The 20,120-nt window shown below is 34.0% G+C and overlaps 1 protein-coding gene across 1 annotated transcript in view; it reads left to right on the top strand.

Moving 5' to 3' along the window:
- LOC115511480 (A disintegrin and metallopeptidase domain 3-like) overlaps positions 1 to 20,120 on the top strand; it is a 119,322-nt gene that overhangs the window by 65,159 nt on the left and 34,043 nt on the right. Inside the window, exons 11-12 of the mRNA XM_030311872.1 lie at positions 1,428 to 1,564; positions 10,800 to 10,986. Coding sequence (XP_030167732.1) covers positions 1,428 to 1,564; positions 10,800 to 10,986 — 324 coding nt within the window. The remainder of the gene's footprint in view (positions 1 to 1,427; positions 1,565 to 10,799; positions 10,987 to 20,120) is intronic.

Genomic DNA, 20,120 nt, shown 5'->3' with positions numbered 1-20,120 from the left:
GTTCATCTATGTTGTTGCAAATGGCAGGGTTTCTTTCTTTTTATGGCTGAATAATATTCATACAAATACATATATATGACATTTTTATACATTTATCTGTCAATGGACACTTAGGTTATTTCCATACCTTGGCTACTGTGAGTAATGCTGCATGAATAGGGGAGTGCAGATAGCTCATCAATATATTGATTTTAATTATTTTGGATATATACCCAGAAGTAGGTATTTGCTAGATCATATAGTAGGTCTACTTTTAACATTGTGAGGAACCATCATACTTATTTCTAGGATGATTGAAACAGTTTATAATTCTACCAAAAGTTCACATTTTATATTAATCACATCTTTATCAACACATTATCTTCTGTTTTTGTTCTTGTTTTTTAATAGCAGCTATCCTAACTGGTATGAAGTGATACTTCATTGTGGTTTTGATTTGCACTTCTATGATTACTAGTGATATGAACATATTTTCATATGCTTTTTGCATATTATCTCTGGAGAAATGTCTATTCAAGTGCTTAGTCTATTTTTTTTTTTTTTTACCATATAATCCAGCAGTTGTCCTCTTTGGCATTTCCCAAATGACTTGAATACTTATGTTCACATGAAAACCTGCATATGAATGTTTATAGTAGCTTTATTCATAATTGCTAAAATTTGGAAGCAACCACGATATCCTTTAATACATGAATGGATAAACGAACTGGAGTAAATTGATATAAAGGAATACTGTCCAATTTTTAAAAATTAGCCATCAAGCCATGAAGACATGGAGAAAAATGCGTAGTGGCTAGTGAGAGAAGCCAATCTGAAAAGGCTACATCCTGTGTATTCTGAAAAAGGAAAAATTGGAGATGGTAAAAAGATTACCGGTTGCTGGGGGTTTGTGTCTTGGTGACATCATTACTTTCCAAGTGTTTTTTTGAAGACAAAAATGCTACCTGCGAGTTGTCATTGTATTCTGTCTTTAAAAAAAATTAATTTGGCTCTCTCTCAAAAATATTTCTGAAGTCAAAACTGATTGAAAATTCAACCTTTAAGAATCTGTTTATTTTTCTAAGTGGTCATTGAAAAGTAATAGAGTTACTGAAACAATGCATTCTCTTCTAAAATTTTGTTAAAGCTTATTGAAATATAATATGTAATAAAACCATATGGTAGCATTAATCTTATTTTGTTATATATCAGTGCTATTTGGATTAAACATACTACAACCCAAAAAGAAAAACAAAATTTGCCTATTTTTTTCCTAATTTTCCATAGTCCTAAGAAAATAGTGATATTTGGCACAGTAGTTTCTTAAATTTGTATTTGAATTTAGGTTATATGGCCAAAAAGAAAAGATCAAGGGGGTAAAAAAAAATGACTCCTGTCAAGAAACAGAAAAAACAATTCTGTTTTGTTTTGTTTTGTTTTGCATTTAGTATCCACAGATGATAACTTTAGATGCATTTTCAGTTGTTATGGCACAGTTGCTTGGAATTAATCTGGGATTAACATACGATGAGATCTACAATTGTTACTGCCCAGGAACTACATGCATAATGAATCCTGAAGCAATGTAAGATTTTATTTTTATCAAATCTGTGTCTTCTTTTGGGAATAGTTTGTAGTAGTCACTGATGTATAATCTCTTGCAATACAACTTGAGTAAGAATATTTTTATTAAATACATTAGGTGCTTGTTTAAACTTATTTAAAGTCGAGTATTTCATATTGTAGAAAATGTGCTTAATATTTCTACATTCAATGTTACACAGAAAGTGAATATTGATGATTACTTTCTGGGGGTTTACCACACTCTTGAGGTGAAATTCATTCAACTAACAATATTATGTAATAATCATCACAGTAATCACTGTGTTGCAGGGATTGTATTAGTCTTACAAATGTTTAACAAGATAGATATGTCCTAAATATCTTAGTCTATCAGGGTCTAAAAATTAAAAATTAGGCACAAGAATAAACAAAGAATAAACTAAGCTTATGCCAAGAAGGAAATAAATGGGGAATACATTTGAAGAAGAAACTTTCTGATAAAGGAAAGTTTTCCTGAGGAAACAGTTATGAGGGAAATTAATCTGGTCATGTAAAGAGCTTGTTGAAAACTTTTCAGGGCCAGCAAATGAAGTGATATTCGAATAGCAAGTAGATTGAAAAGCTCAAAAGACTAGAATAAGGAAATTGGGGGAAGGATAAAAATGAAAAAGAAAATGGCTGGGACTATAAGGAAGAATGTTTTAGCCCTTGGGGAAAGAAAGTAAAATGCAATGAGACTAAAGCATAACACGTCAGGGAAAGAAGTCAGGCGGTGATTCAGGAATGTATGAAAGAGCCTGATTATGTAATCATAATGCAAGGGTTGGAGTTTTATCATAAATGTTAAGAAAACACATTTTAAATTGATTTATGCAGTATGGATAGTAAAATTACCTTAAAATGAATATAAAATATATCAGAGGGAACAACTATATAGTAATATTTTGGAGATGATTCTCATTAATACAATATATTAAGATTGAGAGGGAAAAAGATGTGAAGAATTATTTGTAGGCTTTTAAATATCACAATTATTAACAGATATTGAAAAAGGAAATTATTTAGGAAAAGAGAAGTCTTAAGGGCAGTTTATGTTAATTTGGGGATTCTGAGTCATCAGAGTTAAATACACAGTTATACAGGTTCTGATCTCAGAGGACAAGGAATTTGAAATGTGTGAGCCATCAATTTATTGATGGAAGTTAAAACCATGAACAGAATATTTTGAAAGAAGTTGAAAGAGTGATAAGAGAGAGGTGCCTTAAGATTTAGCTTTGTGTCCTTTCGTATTTACAGGCTGAGTAATTGAGGAAAACCAGTGATATGTAGTGAGAAAGGAAAGAAGAAAATATTAGAACAAGAACCAAAATGGAATGGAGTTTTACCTAGGGAAGAATATGTTGTAAGAATAAGGGAGAGGATGGAAATCAAATGGTAAAAAGTATCAGCATGGTATTTTAGCCTCCCACAAAATGGTATTTTATTCTCTCAAAAATACAGAGTGAAACTTGGAAAATAAACAAAAAAATAAAAGCACAAGTTTCCCAAATTGAAATGCACCAAAAATACCACAAGGTATTTCTCTCCAAAAAACTGGATATGAGGATCACCTAAAGGTGCACAGAGGAGAGACTGTTCCCTCTTCTTGGAACACATCTGTGAGAGGTGGCATTCACAGAGATGCCTCTCCAGGGATACAAGCGTTGGTGTCCCTGGAGAGGTGCCATTTCCTCACCTGTCCCTCAGCATAAACGCAGAGACACCTGCTGGGGGGGGGCTAACCTGAATGGACACTGGCCGTTTAGGCTGCTTGCTTCAAATCTCATGTCCCTGTGCTCTCGTGTGACTGCCCTTCACGGTAAATCTGCATCCATCCCAACATAGCCAGACCTTCCCCCAGAAGACCAGCACAGTCTCCCACCATAGCACACCCCTAAAGTTTGGAGTTTTAAAAGTCAGCGGCTTGGCTGGGATAGAGCTGCACTGTGCGGCTCCACCAAGCAAGCAACCCAGAGACAGTGTGAAGACAGCAACCTGAAAAATGCCTGGGACATAGGAGGGGAAATTATTCACTCTTCCGAGAGTCCTTTCCTGAGAGCAGCACATGGAGACCCCTCTCTGAGGACAGAGGAGCTGGCTGGTGCCATTTCCCTCTTCTGTTTCTCACCAGCTTCAATAAACAGCACAGCTCCAATACTGGCTGCCTAACCTGCAAGTCCCACCCTCCTGTGCTCTGCTGCTACTGCTTTTCTCAGGCAAGGGTGCCTAAGAACCAGTGCAGCAGGCCCCTTCTCCAGAACACCAGCAGAAACACCTGCATGCACCACATCTCCCAAACACAGTTTTACAAGGCTTCAGTTCTAGTGGAAGTAGCCTCAAGTCTCATTTAACAAGCTGACTAGAGCACACTTAGTTAAAACTCACCAGTCTGGTCAGGGTCCAAACACTCCCCACTATAGGCTAGGAAACGTTTTGCAGAGGATTGGCCTGAAGGATAGAGCAACCAAAACACAGCAGCACAGTGCACACAGAACACACCAGAGACATTCCCTGAAGTGCCAGCTCTTGGGCACTATATGACCTTTTCTTCATAAAGCCATTACTCTCAGGAGCAGGAAGCATAACAGGTTTCTCTAACACACAGAAGAAGAGACTTAGACAAAATAACAAGACAGAGGAATTCATCCCAAAAGATAGACAAGAAAGGTCACAGCCAGAGATCTAAGAGAAATTATCTCTCTCTCTCTCTCTCTCTCTCTCTCTATCTATAATATGCTTGATGGAGAATTTAAAGCATCAATTATAAGCATACTCGCTGGGCTTGAGAAAAGAATGGATTATATCAGGGAAGCCCTTACCACAGAGAGAAAAGAATTTTAAAAAATCAGAAATAAAAAATGGAATAACTGAAATTTAAAACAGATTGGATGTAATGACTACAAGGATGGACAAAGTAGAGGAATGAGTAAGTGATACAGAATATAAAATAATGGAAAAGAATGAAGCTGAACAAGAAGGAGAAGGCTTATTTGAGGAAATAAAAGCTGAAAACTTTCCTAATCTGGGGAAGGAAAGTTCCCTAATCTGGAATCCAAATCCAGGAGGTACAGAGAACTCCCATCAAAATCAACAAAAGCAGGCTAACACCAAGATATATTGTAGTTAAATTTGCAAAATATAGTGATAAAGAAGACATCCTAAAAGCAGCAAGGCAAAAGAAGTCCCTAACTTACAATGGAAGACACATAACTCTAGCTGCAGATCTCTCCTCAGAAACATGGCAAACTAGAAGGGAGTGTCATGATATATTTAATGAGCTGAATGAGAAAAATCTGTAGCCAAGAATACTCCATCCATCAAGGCTATAATTCAGAATAAAGAGTTTCCCAGACAAACAAAAAACTAAAGGACTTGTGACCACTCATCCAGCCCTGCAAGAAATATCAAAGGGGACTCTTCGAGTGGGAAGGAAAGACAAAAAGGGACAAAGACTGGAAAGGAACAGAGAAAATCTCCAGAACTAATGACAAAACAAGTAATAAAAAAGCACTAAATATATATTTTTCAATAATTACTCTGAATGTGAATGGACTAAATGCTATAATCACAAAACATAGGGTATCAGACTGGATAAAAAACAAGATCCATCTATATGCTGTCTGCAAGAAACTCATTTTGGACCTAAGGACACCTGCAGACTGAAACTGAATGGCTGGAAAACCATTTGTCATGCAAATGGAAGTCAAAAGAAAGCTGGAGTAGTAATATCAGACAAACTACATTTTAAATCAAAGACTGTAACAAGGGATGAACAAGGGCATTGTATCATAATAAAGGGAACTATCCAACAAGGTCTAATAATAGTAAATAGTAAATCTCATGCTCCCAACATGAAAGCACTGAATCAATAAAAATAGTAAACATAGATGAATCCATTGATAATAATACAATAATAGTAGGGGAATTTAACACTCCACTTATACTGATGGGCAGATCATCTAAGCAGAAAATCAACAGAGAAACAATGGCTTTGAATGACACAATGGGCTAGATGGACTTAACAGATATATTCAGAATATTTCATCCCAAAGCAGCAGAATACACATTCTTTTTGAGTCCACATGGGACATTCTCTGGAATAGATCACATACTAAGTCACAAATCAGGCTTAACAAATATTAAAAGAATGACATCATACCATACATATTTTCTGATCACCATGCTATGAAACTTGAAGTCAACCATAATAAAAAATTTGGAAAGGCTACAAATACATGAAGGCTAAAGAACATCTTACTAAAGAATGAATGGGTCAACCAGGAAATCAAAGAACAAATTAAAAAATACATGGAAACAATGAAAATGAAAACACAACAGTCCAAAAAATTTTAGATGTAGCACCAGTGGTCCTAAGAGGGAAGTATATGGCAATGCAGGCCTACCTCTGGAAGTAAGAAAAATCTCAGGTAATAATCTCAAATCTTATCCTTATACTTAAAGGAGCTAAAGAAAAAATAACAAATTAAGCCTAAAGCCAGCAGAAGGAAGAAAACAGTAACGATTAGAACAGACATAAATGATACAGAAACCTAAAAAAAATAGAACAGATGATGAAATCAGGAGCTGGTTCCTTGAAATAATTAAAAAAATTGATAAACCCCTAGCCAGACTTATCAAGAAGAAAAGACTCAAATAAATAGAATCACAAATGAGAGAGTAGAAATAACAGCCAAGACCACAGAGAAACAAATTTATAAAAGAATATTATGAAAAATTATATGCCAACAAATTGGACAACCTGGAAGAAATGTATAAACTTTTAGAAACATATAAACTACAACTGAAACAGGAAGAAATAGAAAACTTGACATGATTAGCAGCAAAGAAATGGAATCAGTATTCAAATATCTCAGGACAAACAAAAGTCCAGGGCCAGATGGCTTCACAGGTAAATTCTATCAGACATCTAAAGAAGATTAATACCTACTCTTGCAAACAATTCCAAGATATAAAAAACAAAGGAAAATTTACAAATGCATTTCAGCAGGCCAGCATTAACTTGAATCAAAAACCTGACAAAAGACTCCAGTATAAAGGAGATTTACAGGCCAATATTGAAATGAAATGGATAAAAAAAATTCTCATAAGGTACTAGCAAACTGAATGATAGTACATTAAAAGAATCATTCACCATGATCAAGTGGGATTTATTCCTGGGCTACAAGGGTGGTTCATACTTGCAAATCAGTCAACATGATACACCATATTAATAAAAGATAGGATAAGAAACGTATGACCATATATGAAAAACCCATTGCTAATATCCTCATTAAGGGAAACCTGAGAGCTTTTCCTGTAAGGTCAGGAACAAGATGGGGATGTTCACTCTCACCATTGTTATTTAACATAGTACTGGAAGTCCTAGCCTCAGCAATCAGACAACAAAACATAATAAAAGTCAAGGAAGAAGTCCAACTTTCACTATTTACAGATGGCATGATAATCTATATGGAAAACACAAAAGACTCCACCAAAAATTGCCAGAACTGATAAATGAATTGAATAAGTGGCAGGATACAAAACCAATATAGAGAAATCTGTTGCATTTCTATACACCAGTAATAAAGTAGCAGGAAGAGAAATCAAGCAATCGATCCCATTTACAACTGCACCAAAAATCCTAAGATAACTTAGAATAAACTTAACCAAGGAGGGAAAAGATCTGTACTCTGAAAACTTTTGTAAAACACCGATGAAAGAAATTGAAGATGACACAAGGAAATGGAAGATCACTCCATGCTCATGGATTGAAAGAACAAATATTGTTAATATGTTTATATTACCCAAAGCAATCTACAATTTTAATTCAATCCCTATCAAAATACCCACAGCATTTTTCACAGAGCTAGAAAAAACAATCCTGAAATTTGTATGGAACCTCAAAAGACTTCAAACAGACAAGAATCTTGAAGAAGAAAAGCAAAGCTGGAACTATCACAATTTTGGACTTCAAGTTATGTTACACTCCTGTAGTGATTAAGACAGTATGGTACTGGTACAGAAAAAGAATCAGAGATCAGGAGAACAGAATAGAAAACCCAGCAATGGACCCAAAATTATATGGTCAACTAATTTTTGATAAAGCATGAAAGAATATCCAATGGAAAACAGACAGTCTCTTCAACAAATGGTGTTGGGAAAACTGGACAGCAATATGCAGAAGAATGAAACTGCACCACTTTCTTACACCATACACAAAAATAAATTCAAAATGGATAAGGGGCCTAAACGTTAGACAGGAAACCATCAGAATCCTAGAGGGCAACACAGGCAGCAACCTCTTTGACATCAGCTGTAGCAACTTCTTATTAGATGTGTCTCCTGAGACAAGGGGAACAAAAGCAAAAATGAAATATTAGGACTTCATCCAGATAAAAATCTTCTGCACAGGGAAGGAGCACTCAATAAAAGTAAAAGACAATGTTTGGAATGGGAGAAGATATTTGCAAATGACATATCTGATGAAGTTAGTATCCAAAATCTATAAAGAACTTACTAAGCTCAACACCCAAAAAGCAAATAATCCAGTTAAACAATGGGAAGAAGTCATGAATAGATCTTTTTCCAAAGAAGACATAAGATGGCTAACAGACACAAGAAAAGAATCATCTGAGAAATGCAAATCAAAACTACAATGAGATACCACCTCACACCAGTCAGAATGGCTGACGTTAACAACCCAGGAAGCAACAGGTATTAGTAAGGATGAGGAGAAAGTCCCACTGTTGGTGGAACTGAAAACTGGTGCAGCCACTCCGGAAAACAGTATGGACCTTCCTCAAAAATTAAAAATAGAACTACCATGTGATCCAGCAATTGTACTACTGGGTATTTACCCATAGGATCCAAAAGACTGATTTGGATAAAAAAGAAGAGTGGTCAACATGGTGGAAACCTACAGATAACACAATGACACTAAATCCATATCTTTCAATAATAATGGATGAAATACTCTGATGTAAATGGTGTAAATGCTCCAATCAAAAGACATAGGGTATCAGAATGGATAAAAAAAAATGGATTAAAAAAAAAAACAAGATCCATCTATATGCTGTCTACAAGAGACCCATTTTAGACCTGAGGATACCTTCAGATTGAAAGTGAGGGGATGGAGAACCATCTATCATGCTGCTGGAAGTCAAAAGAAATCTGGAATAGCCATACTAATAACAGACAAACTGGATTTTAAACTAAAGGTTGTAACAAGAGATGAAGAAGGGCATTATATCACAATTACAGTGTCTATCCATCAAGAAGAGATAACGATTATAAATGTTTATGCACCTAATTTGAAAGCACCCAAATATATACATCAATCACAAACATAAGCAATCTTATTGATAAGAATACAATAATTGCAGGTGATGTTAATATTTCACTTACAACAATGGACAGATCATCTAGGCAGGAAATCAATAAAGAAACAATGGCCCTGAATGATACACTGGACTAGATGGACTTGACAGATAAATTCAGAACTTTTCTTCCAGAAGTAGCAGAATACACATTCTTCTCGAGTGCACATGGAACATTCTCTAAGATCACATACTGGATCACAAGACTGATTTCAAGGGATACATGCATACCCTGATGTTTCTAGCAGCATTCTAGACAAATTATGAAAAGAGCCCAAATATCCATTGATTGATGAATGGATAAATATGTGAGATATATAGATAGATAGATAGATAGATAGATAGATATATTAGAATATTACCCAGCCATAAAAAAGAATGAGATCTTTCCATTTCCAATGATACGGATGGACCTCGAGAGTATAATGCTAAGCAAAATAAGTCAGTCAGAGAAAGACAAATTCCATATGATTTCCTTCATGTGGAATTTGAGAAATAAAACAGATGAATATTGAGAAAAAAAAGACAAAGCAGAAGAAAGACTCTTAAGTATAGAGACTATAGAGAACAAACTGAGGGTTGTTGAATGGGAGGTTGGGCTAAATGGGTGATAGGTATTATGGAGGGCACTTGTGATGAGCACTGGGTGTCGCATGTAAGTGATGAATCATTAAATTCTATATCAGAAACCAATAATACACTACATGTTAACTAAATGGAATTTAAATAAAATTTTAAATTTTAAAAAACTGAAAAAAATACATGTAATTATTGACTCTCAACTGGATCTTTTTGCTATAAAGTGCCAATATTTTGATGAAGGGTAAATTTGGATGACATCTGAAGATTAGATATCAGTAATGCATAATTATTTCCTGATTTTGAAAGGTTTTAGAATTAATATCTATGTAATAATTGTACATTAAAATATTTAGAGTTACTAGGATTGTATTTGACAACTTATTCCTCATTGTCCCAGGAAAAAATTTATTCTTTTGGATGATTTTTGTGTCATTTCTCTATATTTTAGATTGTTACAAAATCAAATAAAAAATCATTATATATTACATATAGAAGCACAGAAATATTAAAATAGGTAACAAAATAAAAAGAATATAGGGTTTATACATTTTTTGTAAACAATGTTGAGATATTTTTTTTTTCCAACTTTTATTTATTTTTAAGACAGAGAGAGACAGAGCATGAACGGGGGAGGGGCAGAGAGAGAGGGAGACACAGAATCGGAAACAGGCTCCAGGCTCTGAGCCATCAGCCCAGAGCCTGATGCGGGGCTCGAACTCACGGACCGCGAGATCGTGACCTGGCTGAGGTCGGACGCTTAACCGACTGCGCCACCCAGGCGCCCCTGTTGAGATATTTTAATTGATCAATTTTCTTATCAAAGTAGAAATGCTTGTGCTTTTTCACTAATATTTTCAATTATATTTCTTCAGTTTTCTACATAAATTTTCTATTATGTTTCATTTTCTTATAATTAGTGCTTGTAATAATGATTATAATTGTGATGTTGGAAATCATAATGAAAGTAATAATAGGACATGTGTAAAGAAAGATTTTTGTGTGGCAAGCATTGTTTGTGTTTTAATATATTCTAACTCATGTCACCTTAACTTCCTCTACATGTTCTATTATATTGAATTACCATAGAAATAAACTTATTGCTGTTATTTATAACTTGTATTAACAATAAAAACACTCTTCCTTCTTGGCTCTTTGGTAAGTGAAATATTACAGAATTTATAGTACTTTTCAGTAATTCATAGAGTGTTACTTTGATACTGATTTTATTCCATTTATCTGAGGAATATGATTTATTTTTAGACATTCCCATGGTGTAAAGTATTTTAGCAGTTGCAGCATGGATGAATTTAAGCACAAGGTTTCACAGCCTGAATTTGAATGTCTTCAGAATAAAACAGTTTCAGAAGTGGTTCGCCAAGGAAGAATGGCAATTTGTGGTAATAAAATTGTGGAACCACCAGAACAGTGTGATTGTGGTCTTCCAGAGGTTAGTGACAAACATTAATAATTTATCTAAAGATTTGTTTTTGTGTTTCTCATGTAGTTTTATAAATATAGATGTGATATAGGAGGACTTTCTTTGAAATGCTGAACCATTTTATTAAACATCTAAGATACGGAGGTATGGGGCTTTTGATAACTGACATCCCGAATTTGAAGCATTTGAAGAGTTTAAGTGAGGGGTAAGTATAGCATGGATTAAAGAGGTAGATTTTCTTTATTATGTAACCATTAATAGCAATACCCACCTTTCTGTATCATAAACATTATTAACATCTATACTATAGTCATTACCTCAATCATGTCCTGAATTCCTCCAGAGAGACTGTATTGGTTCATTAAGTTCTTACATGTATGTTGTTGTTTACCTCCTTATCTCCTGATTTCTGCCCTTGCATCTGGGATAACTTTATTTACTTTAACTTAACTTCAAAGAATTGGGTTAATAATCCTTGGTTTGTTACTGTTATATTTAAGTATTTGCCATTACCTTTTTTTTTCTTTCAGTTCTTGGTAAGATAGCGAATCTGCATTTTATTATGCCTTTCTTTATATTGCATGTTGATTTTTTGGAATGTCCCATATTTGGTTGAAAAAATGTAAACTCTTGAATTGTTAGATACTAAATTCTATGTAACTTGATTACATCATAATTTTTAAGTGATTGCTTCTGTATGAATCTTATTTACCTGAACTCTTGGCACCTGAGAGATAATATTTATGTTTTCAACTATGCAGTTGGATTTGCCTAATTCTTACTATAGGCTATTCAATTTATGCTTTCTGTGTTTTGAAGCTTTTTGATATGGTAGAGAATTATGGTGGAGATTGTTATATCTTCCTGGAAATTTAACTTTTATTTTCAAATACGGAATCTCTTTATTCCAGTGTTGCTTTCTGTTTTAAAGTCTATTTAGTCTGACATATCTATATATCTATGCACACACTAGCTTCTCTTAATTAGCATTTCTATGATATTTCTGTATTCTCATTTACTTTTCCTGTACTGTTAAGTTCAAGATCTACATTGGGTTTTAATTTATTATCCAATCTGTCTTTTATTTATCAGATTATCCTCTTAAACATTTTTGTGATTAATTTTTGCATATTTTTAATTAACTAAAGTCTATAATTTGTTCAGATTTCTTTCTTTTTTTTTGTTCAAGTTTGTTGTTGGTTTATTTATTTATTTATAGAGGGAGGGGAAGAGAGCGAAGGAGAGAGAGATCCTAAGCAGGCTCTGCACCTGTCAGTATGGAGCCTGACTCAAACTCACGAACCATGAGATCATGACCTGAGCCAAAATCAAGTCAGATGCTTAACCAATTGAGCCACCTAGGCATCCCCAGGTTTCTTTTCTTTATACTGAATAGCCTCTTTCTGTGCCAGGATCTTCTCTAGTATACCTCATTACATTTAGGTGTTATGACTCCTTACAGTCCTCCTGCATATTTTTTATAACTTTAGTTGCCCCAAATTTCCATATTTTTATGTCCATTTTGACACATTTGTTGTTTAATTAAATTTTTGTTCATTTCTTTTGATCTGTGTGTTTTGTTTTTCTTTCTTCCTCTATTTAAGCAGTTTAGTGGATATATACTTTTTATTTTCCTTTACTGATTATTCTTGCATTTTTGCTATACATATTTAAGCTTTAACCATATCTAGGCCACTTTCAAAATAATGGGATTTACAATTTACAACCCAATTAACTTACATAACATTTTTATAAATATTGCATTTCTGTCACCTCTGTGCTTTACATTAGAAAATTCCTTATAACTTTTATTCTGAAAATATTTGCTTTATTTTACCTATCATTTCTTTTGGTTGTTAGGGTTTTTTGCATGTCAAAGTTTCACTGTGAAGAATTTTATTTAAATTATATTCTCTTTCTTAAAATACACATTAGTATTTTTTAGTTCTCCTTAAAGGAATTTCTCTGCCCACTTTAATGATAAATATTTATGTGACATATAATTGTGATATATAATACACATGAAATATATGCATGAAAGATGAACAAAGTGTGTAATGGATATATTCTTAAAAAGCATCTGAATAATTTGCACTCAGGCCTTATCAACTAAGTTTGAAAGTGATCACTCCTCTTCAGTTTTCAGGAAGAGTTTAGGAGGGTAACATTTAGTTAAATTTTTTGTGAACATTTGGAAGAATTCACCAGTGAAGCCAACTGGACTTGGTCTTATGATTCTTTGGAGTTTTTTGATTACTGACCCTATCTCCTTACTAGTAGTCAATCTATTCATATTTTCTGTTTCTTAATGATTCAGTTTTGGTATATGTATTTCTAGGAAGTTATCCATTTCTACTAAGTTGTTCAATTATGGGCATATAATTTTTCATAGTAGTCTCTTATGAACCTTTGTACTTCATGGTATCAGTTGTAACCTCTCCTCTTTCATTTCTGATTTTATTATGAAACTTCTTTTTCTGTTTCTTGGTGAGTCTAGCTAAAACTTTGTCAATATTTTTAATCTTTTAAAAGAATTGACTCTTGGTTTCATTGATCTTTTAGATTGGGATTTCAGTCTCCATTTAATTTATTAACATCTGATTTTTTTATTTTCTTTTTTCTACTAACTTTGTTCTTCTTTTTCTAGTTCCTATAGGTATAAAATTAAATTGTTTAAATTTTTTTTGTTTTTTGAGGTAGGCCTATATTGCTATGTACTTTCCACTTGGAAATGCTTTTACTGCATCCCATAGACTTTTTTTTTTTATGTTGCATTTAAATTTCATTCATCTCAAGGTATATTTTGAGTTTTAAAAAATTTCTTTATTGACTTATTTGTTATTCACTATCATACTATTTTACCACCATATACTGAATTTTTAATTTTTATAGTTTTCTTTTTGTAATTGATCTCTTGTTTCATACCTTTGTCAGAAAAGATGTTTGATATGATTTTAGTCTTCTTAAAAGTACTGAGACTTCTTTTGTGGCCAACACATGATCTAAAATGGAGAATTTTCCATGTGCACTTGAGAAAAATGTGTATTCTTGCTGCTTTTGGATGGAATGCTCTGTATATGTCTATTAATTTATCTGGTCAAATGTGTTTTCTTTTATTAGAAAAATAAAGTAGTAATATTTCTAAAATTTCGTAAGTCTATGGTAATATATTTTTAAAAGTGTGTGAAATTGTTTTTTTTCCCTCTCCAAATTTTTATGTAAACTCCCATTAGTTAACATGCTTCAGTAGTAGAATGTAGTGATTCGTCACTTACATATAAGGCCCAGGAGTCATCACAAGTGCCCACCTTAATAGTCATCACCCATTTAACCCATCCCCCACCCTCCTCCCCTCCAGCAATCCTTAGTTTGTTCTCTATAGTTAAGAGTCTGTTAATGGATTTGCCTCTTTCTTCTTTCCCCTCTATGTTTATCTACTTTATTTTTTAAGTTCGACATGTGAGTGAAATCATTGGAGTGCATGTATCCATTTCTCAGTACCATAATGGACTGTGCTGCAATGCTCAGGAGAGAGGAAAGGGCAGGCCAACTATCATCAGTTCACTGCCACACCTTAACCAACATATATAGCTTTCATTCTATTTGGATGAAACCCTATATCCTTGCTCTGTTTATTTTTGAAGGAAGGTGCCAAAGGTGTTGGGTCAATCCTAATCCAAATGCATTATGTCGGATAGGGAATTGAGGCCCTCTTGTCTTCCTTTTACTTGTCCACAGTAAAGCACAAGAGTGGCCAGAAATAGTCCATTGTCATGGCCCAAGTATTTAAGTACCATGGGTCTTCTTTAGGTCAGTAGTGAGAATTTCTCCCAAGGGCAGACTATCTTCTGGCCCTTGACTTGCATGGAATTTTATTTGGACTTTGCCAATGCATCCATTCTGGAGACCTTATTGCCCAGTTCATGAATAGTTTCCAGAGACTATTCCTAGACACAAGAGGAAAATGAGTTGTCTCTGATAGGCTGGTTGCACTAGAATGGTTTTAAGTGAACTGATTTGGGTGACTGTTTCATCATCTGAGCACTTAGTCTTTATTAAAAATCTAGGACAGAGTCACAGTGCACCTAAGGGAAGAGGTAGCTTGACCCACTGGATTTCAAGGTATTTATTGGAGAATGGAGATTCATTATGGATAGGCCAGTTTTATTATGGCTGTAAAGACCTACTGCAATAAGCCCCAAGAGGTTTTCACATTCCCATTCTTCATGTGCATGCCATTAGCCAGAGTGGTCATTGACCAACTGTACTTAGAGAATGAGGTTAGTTCTTTTTTTTTTTTTTAAATTTTTTTTTTAAGATTTATTTATTGTTGAGAGATAAAGAAAGAGCATGAGCAGGGGAGGGGAAGAGAGGGAGAAAGGGAGACATAGAATCTGAAGCAGGCTCCAGGCTCTGAGCTGTCAGCACAGAGCCCTATGTGGGGCTTGAACTCATATACCACGAGATCATGACCTGAGCCGAAATCGGACACTTAACTGACTGAGCCACCCAGGCGCCCCGAGAATGAGGTTAGTTCTTGAGTGACAATGACTTCCTAGCCTTCAAATCTAGCAAAACTAGCATAGATCTCTAATATTGTAATTGGATGAGGTAGCTTTAATGATTTTATCAGGTTTTTGCCCAAGTATATCTAATTTCTTTCCTTTCTCTTGCATTGTCAGAACATAACTCAGTAAATGTTGGAGTGATTAACTGCTCTTAGTCACCATGAATTTTACTATCTATAACTCTGGCCACCATCAGAAAGAAAGTAGATTCACTTTCTTGATAGTGTAGGTGAGTGAACAACAACCATAATAACATTTTTTTTCTTTTTTTAGTATTATAAGACCATCATTCCCCACTGATGGAACTTATCAGGAGTCTCAACAATGATAGTCAAAAACCATTTGTCCCATTGTCACTAAAGATGTCAGTACCCAATTCTGCTTCTGTCTGCCATACCTAGCCAAATGATCCATAGAACCCATCTTTGTGTCTAGAAAGGCATTGTGACCTTGTCTTTTGTTTTAAACAAAAAGATTTGTGATGTGTCTAGGTGGTCTTCGTTATATTTATTTATATTTGTTTTTCTTCTGACTTGCTGATGTTTTTTGGAAGTGAGTGATGATATACTTAATTAGATGTGGAAAAAAAGATATAGAACATTTACATTACCATAGTTTCCCATACCTCCTTAAGTAAATCCTATAAGAATCTAAATTTCTGATTTCTGTCATAACTCATTATTTTTGTCCCCTATTGAAATTCATATGAATGAATCATAGATTATGGATCTTTTTTGATTCTGGAACATTTGCTTTATATATTTTTGATATTCATCCATATGATTGAATGTATCTGTAGTTCATTTGTATTTGTTATAGAGTAGTATTTCTTTGTATGGATATTCCTTGGAGTGTTTGTCCATCAAATTATTAATGAACATTTAGATTGTTTTTGTTTGGGACTATTATAAAAAAAGCTCCTAAAATATTCATATCCAAATCTTGCTTGGACTTATGTTTTCATTTCTCTTGGGTAAATATATAGGAGTGGAATTGCTGAGTTACATGGTAGTTGATTAACTATTAAATCTATAACAACATGTCAAACTTCTTTCCCAAATGTTGTAATATTTTATATTCCAACCATCTGTGTATGAGAGTTGTAATTTTTCCTTATCGTCATCAACTTTTGTTATTGCCAGTCTTTTTCATTTTAGTCATTTGAATTTGTGCTGGTATCTCATTGTGTTTTTAATTTATGTTTCCTCTATGAATAATTATACTGGACAGTGTTTCATATGATTACGGGACTTTCATATGCCTCCTTTTTAAAGTGTCTGTTCAAACATTTTGTACATATTTGTAAGGTTATTTGCTTTTTTATTATGTAGTTAGAGAAATTCTTTTTTTAAAATAATGTTTACTTAATTTTAAGAAAGAGAAAGAGTGAGTGAGAGGCAGAGAGAGGGAGACACAGAATCTGAAGCAGGTTCTAGGCTCTGAACTGTCAGCACAGAGCCTGATGTAGGGCTTGAACTCACAAAGCAGGAGATCATGACCTGAGCCAAAGTTGGATGCTTAGGCAACTGAGCCACCCAGGCACCCCTAGAAATTCTTAATATAAACTATATGCAAGTCTTTTGCCATATTTTCTCCCAGTATGTGGCTTGGTTTTGTATTTTCTTAAAGATAATCTTTCAAAAAGTCAAATTTTTAATTGGGTGAAGTTCAGTTTATCTTTTTTTTTTTTCTTTTATGTGTTATGCTACTTGTGCCCTATCTATCCCATGGTTGTGAAGCTTTCCCATAAGTGTTCTAGAAGTTTATTGATTTTAGCTTTTATATGTATATCTATGATCCGTTTTGAGAAATGTTTGTAAGTTAAGAATAAGGATATACTTTTTCTATATGTATATCCAATTGTTCCAGGACCATTTGTTGAATAGCTATATTTTTCTTGACACCTGTATTGAAAAACAGTTCATCACATACTTTGTGTTCCATTGTTTCATATATCTAGCCTTATACCAATACCAGCTCTCCTTACCCTAACTCATAAAATCAGGTAAAATGTGTCTTCATATTTTGTACTTCTTTAATCAAGATAGATTTGGTGATTTTAGGTCTTTGCATTTCTATGTAAAATTTAGAATCAACTTTTCTATTTCTACTCACATCCCCTAAAGAAAAAAAATCCTAATTCTGCTGGAATTTTGACTGGGATTTTTAAAAATCTATAGATGAATTTGTAGAGAAGTGAGTTATTCATAATGTTATGATTTCAAACCATGGTCATGGTATATTGTTCCATTTATTTAGGTATCTTTAATTCTTAAAGTTAACCCTAAACATTTAATGTTTTGAATATTATTGTAAATTGGATACTTAAAAAAAATTTTAATTCCCAGTATCCTTTGCAGGCATATAGAAATAGAATTAAGTCATGAAAGTTGTTGATTCCTCCAATTCATGTTACTTTGAATGACTGACTTATATTTTGGAAAATACTTACAAAATAATCAGGATTACCAACCAGAATGAGTATATGAAAAATGAATATGCTTCTGTATTTTATTCCAGAAATAGAGAACCACTTCAGTAAGATATTAAATATTGAGGAGACATTTAAAAATGGTTTGGACAACTAGGAGAAAAGAAAACATCCTGTTGATTCTCAAATTTCTCAATGATATACCTTGGCTACCTGTTTTATAAAGTTCTGGCTTCCAGTCCCATGATGGCATTCTGTTCCTAAAGCATAAGTCCTTAAGAGTCAATTTCTAAGCCAGGTATTTAGTCTAGATTTAGGTATTGTGAAAATTTGCTCTCTACTGTAGGCTTTCTCTTTGATACTAGCCTTGGAATTTCCTGTCATGTCATTGATTTTTGCTCCCCCTGCCTGCATTAATATTTAGTTTCCATTCAATCCTCTAGCTGCACTAAATACTGTTGACAGTTTTTCAATAAAATATTTAAATTGTGAAGCATAACACACTTTAGTTAATACTGAAATATAAAATAAAAAAAGAATATCATCTGACTCCTGTAAATTTAAACTTGTTATATAGTGATAAAGGTCTGATATACTTCAATAATACACTAATGTTGCAGTTAGTGTAATTATAACATTATATCTAATTTTGTATAAAATATTATGTGATAATCCAGGTAGTACAAGAGATCAAGAATAAATTATTTTATAAATGCACTTGATATATTTATCTACTGTTTTGAAAGAAAGATCCCTGATTACAGCTTCTCTTACAGCATAACACTCAAAACATTCTATGTATTATAGTTTTAAGTTTATAGGTCTTTCACCTCTTTTGTTAAGTTTATTCCGAGGTATTTTATTCTTTTTGGTGCATTTATAAATGGCATTGTTCTCTAATTTTTGCTTCTGCTACTTTGTGGTTTTGTTATTAGTGTATAGAGACACTACTGGTTTCTGGGTATTAATTTTGTATCCTGCAACTTTACTGAATTAATTTATTACTTCTAGTGGTTTTTTTAGGGGAGTCTTTAGAATGTTTTGTGTCTAGTATTATGTTATCTGCAAATAGAGACAGTTCAACTTCTTCTTTACCAATATGGATACCTCTTTTTTCTTTTTCTCGTGTGATTGCTGTGGCTAGGACTTCTAGTACTATGTTGAAAAAAGTGGTAAGAGTGGACATTCTTGTCTTGTGTCTGATCTTAGAAGAAAATCTCTGTTTTTCAACATTGAGTATTATGTTGGATGTGGTAAAGGATCTGTACTCTGAAAACTGAAAAACATTGATAAAAGAAATAAGATGACACAAACAAATGGAAAGATATTCCATGATTATGTATTGGAAGAATTAATATTGCTAAAATGTCCATATTACTTAAAGCAATCTACAGATTCAGTGCAATCCCTATTAAAATACAAACAGCATTTTTCACAGAACTAGAACAAATAACACTAAAATTTGTATAGAGCCATCAAAGACCCTGAATAGTCAAAGTGACCTTGAGAAAGAACAAAGATGGAGGTATCACAATCTCAGATTCCAAGATATCCTACAATTCTGTAGAAATGGCCTTTGGGGACCTCCATCCACTCAAGAGAGACACCAAACCACATCCCTGTCTGCTGCTGCTAACGTGAGTTGTGCCCCTGGCCACTGCCCTGCTTTGGGGGGATCCAACCTAAGACTACCACTCAGCACAAATTTTGCTAACGCTGTGAGTGACTTATTGAGCTACCACCTTGCTCCATGCCCAACCTCTGTGCTCATGGCCTCACACTGTGCTTAGCTACCACATGACTGTGGTCACCTCAGCAACCACATGCCAGACCCTGGCTGCAGCCACTAACATGCTCCCACAACAAGGATATAATCAATGCAGAAGTCTAGACTGAAGGGAAAAGGTACTCAGACACCATAGCAGGACACAAGCAACACATATAGGAGACTCCTCTGAAGTGCCAAGTTCTGGTGAACCAAGGACATTGCACTACAGGACACTACAGGACCTCTTCATAAAGCCACTACTTTCAAGAGCAGAGGATGTAGGTGACTTTCCTAACACACAGAAACAGAAAGATAGACAAAATTAGAGGAATTTGTCTCAAATGAAAGAACATGACAAAATCACAGCAGGGGACTT

This window comes from Lynx canadensis, chromosome B1, assembly GCF_007474595.2.
Source record: "Lynx canadensis isolate LIC74 chromosome B1, mLynCan4.pri.v2, whole genome shotgun sequence".
In the NCBI taxonomy this organism is placed as follows: Eukaryota; Metazoa; Chordata; class Mammalia; order Carnivora; family Felidae; genus Lynx; species Lynx canadensis.
Note: the sequence above shows the minus strand (reverse complement) of the source record. Positions and strands in the feature narration are given on the sequence as shown.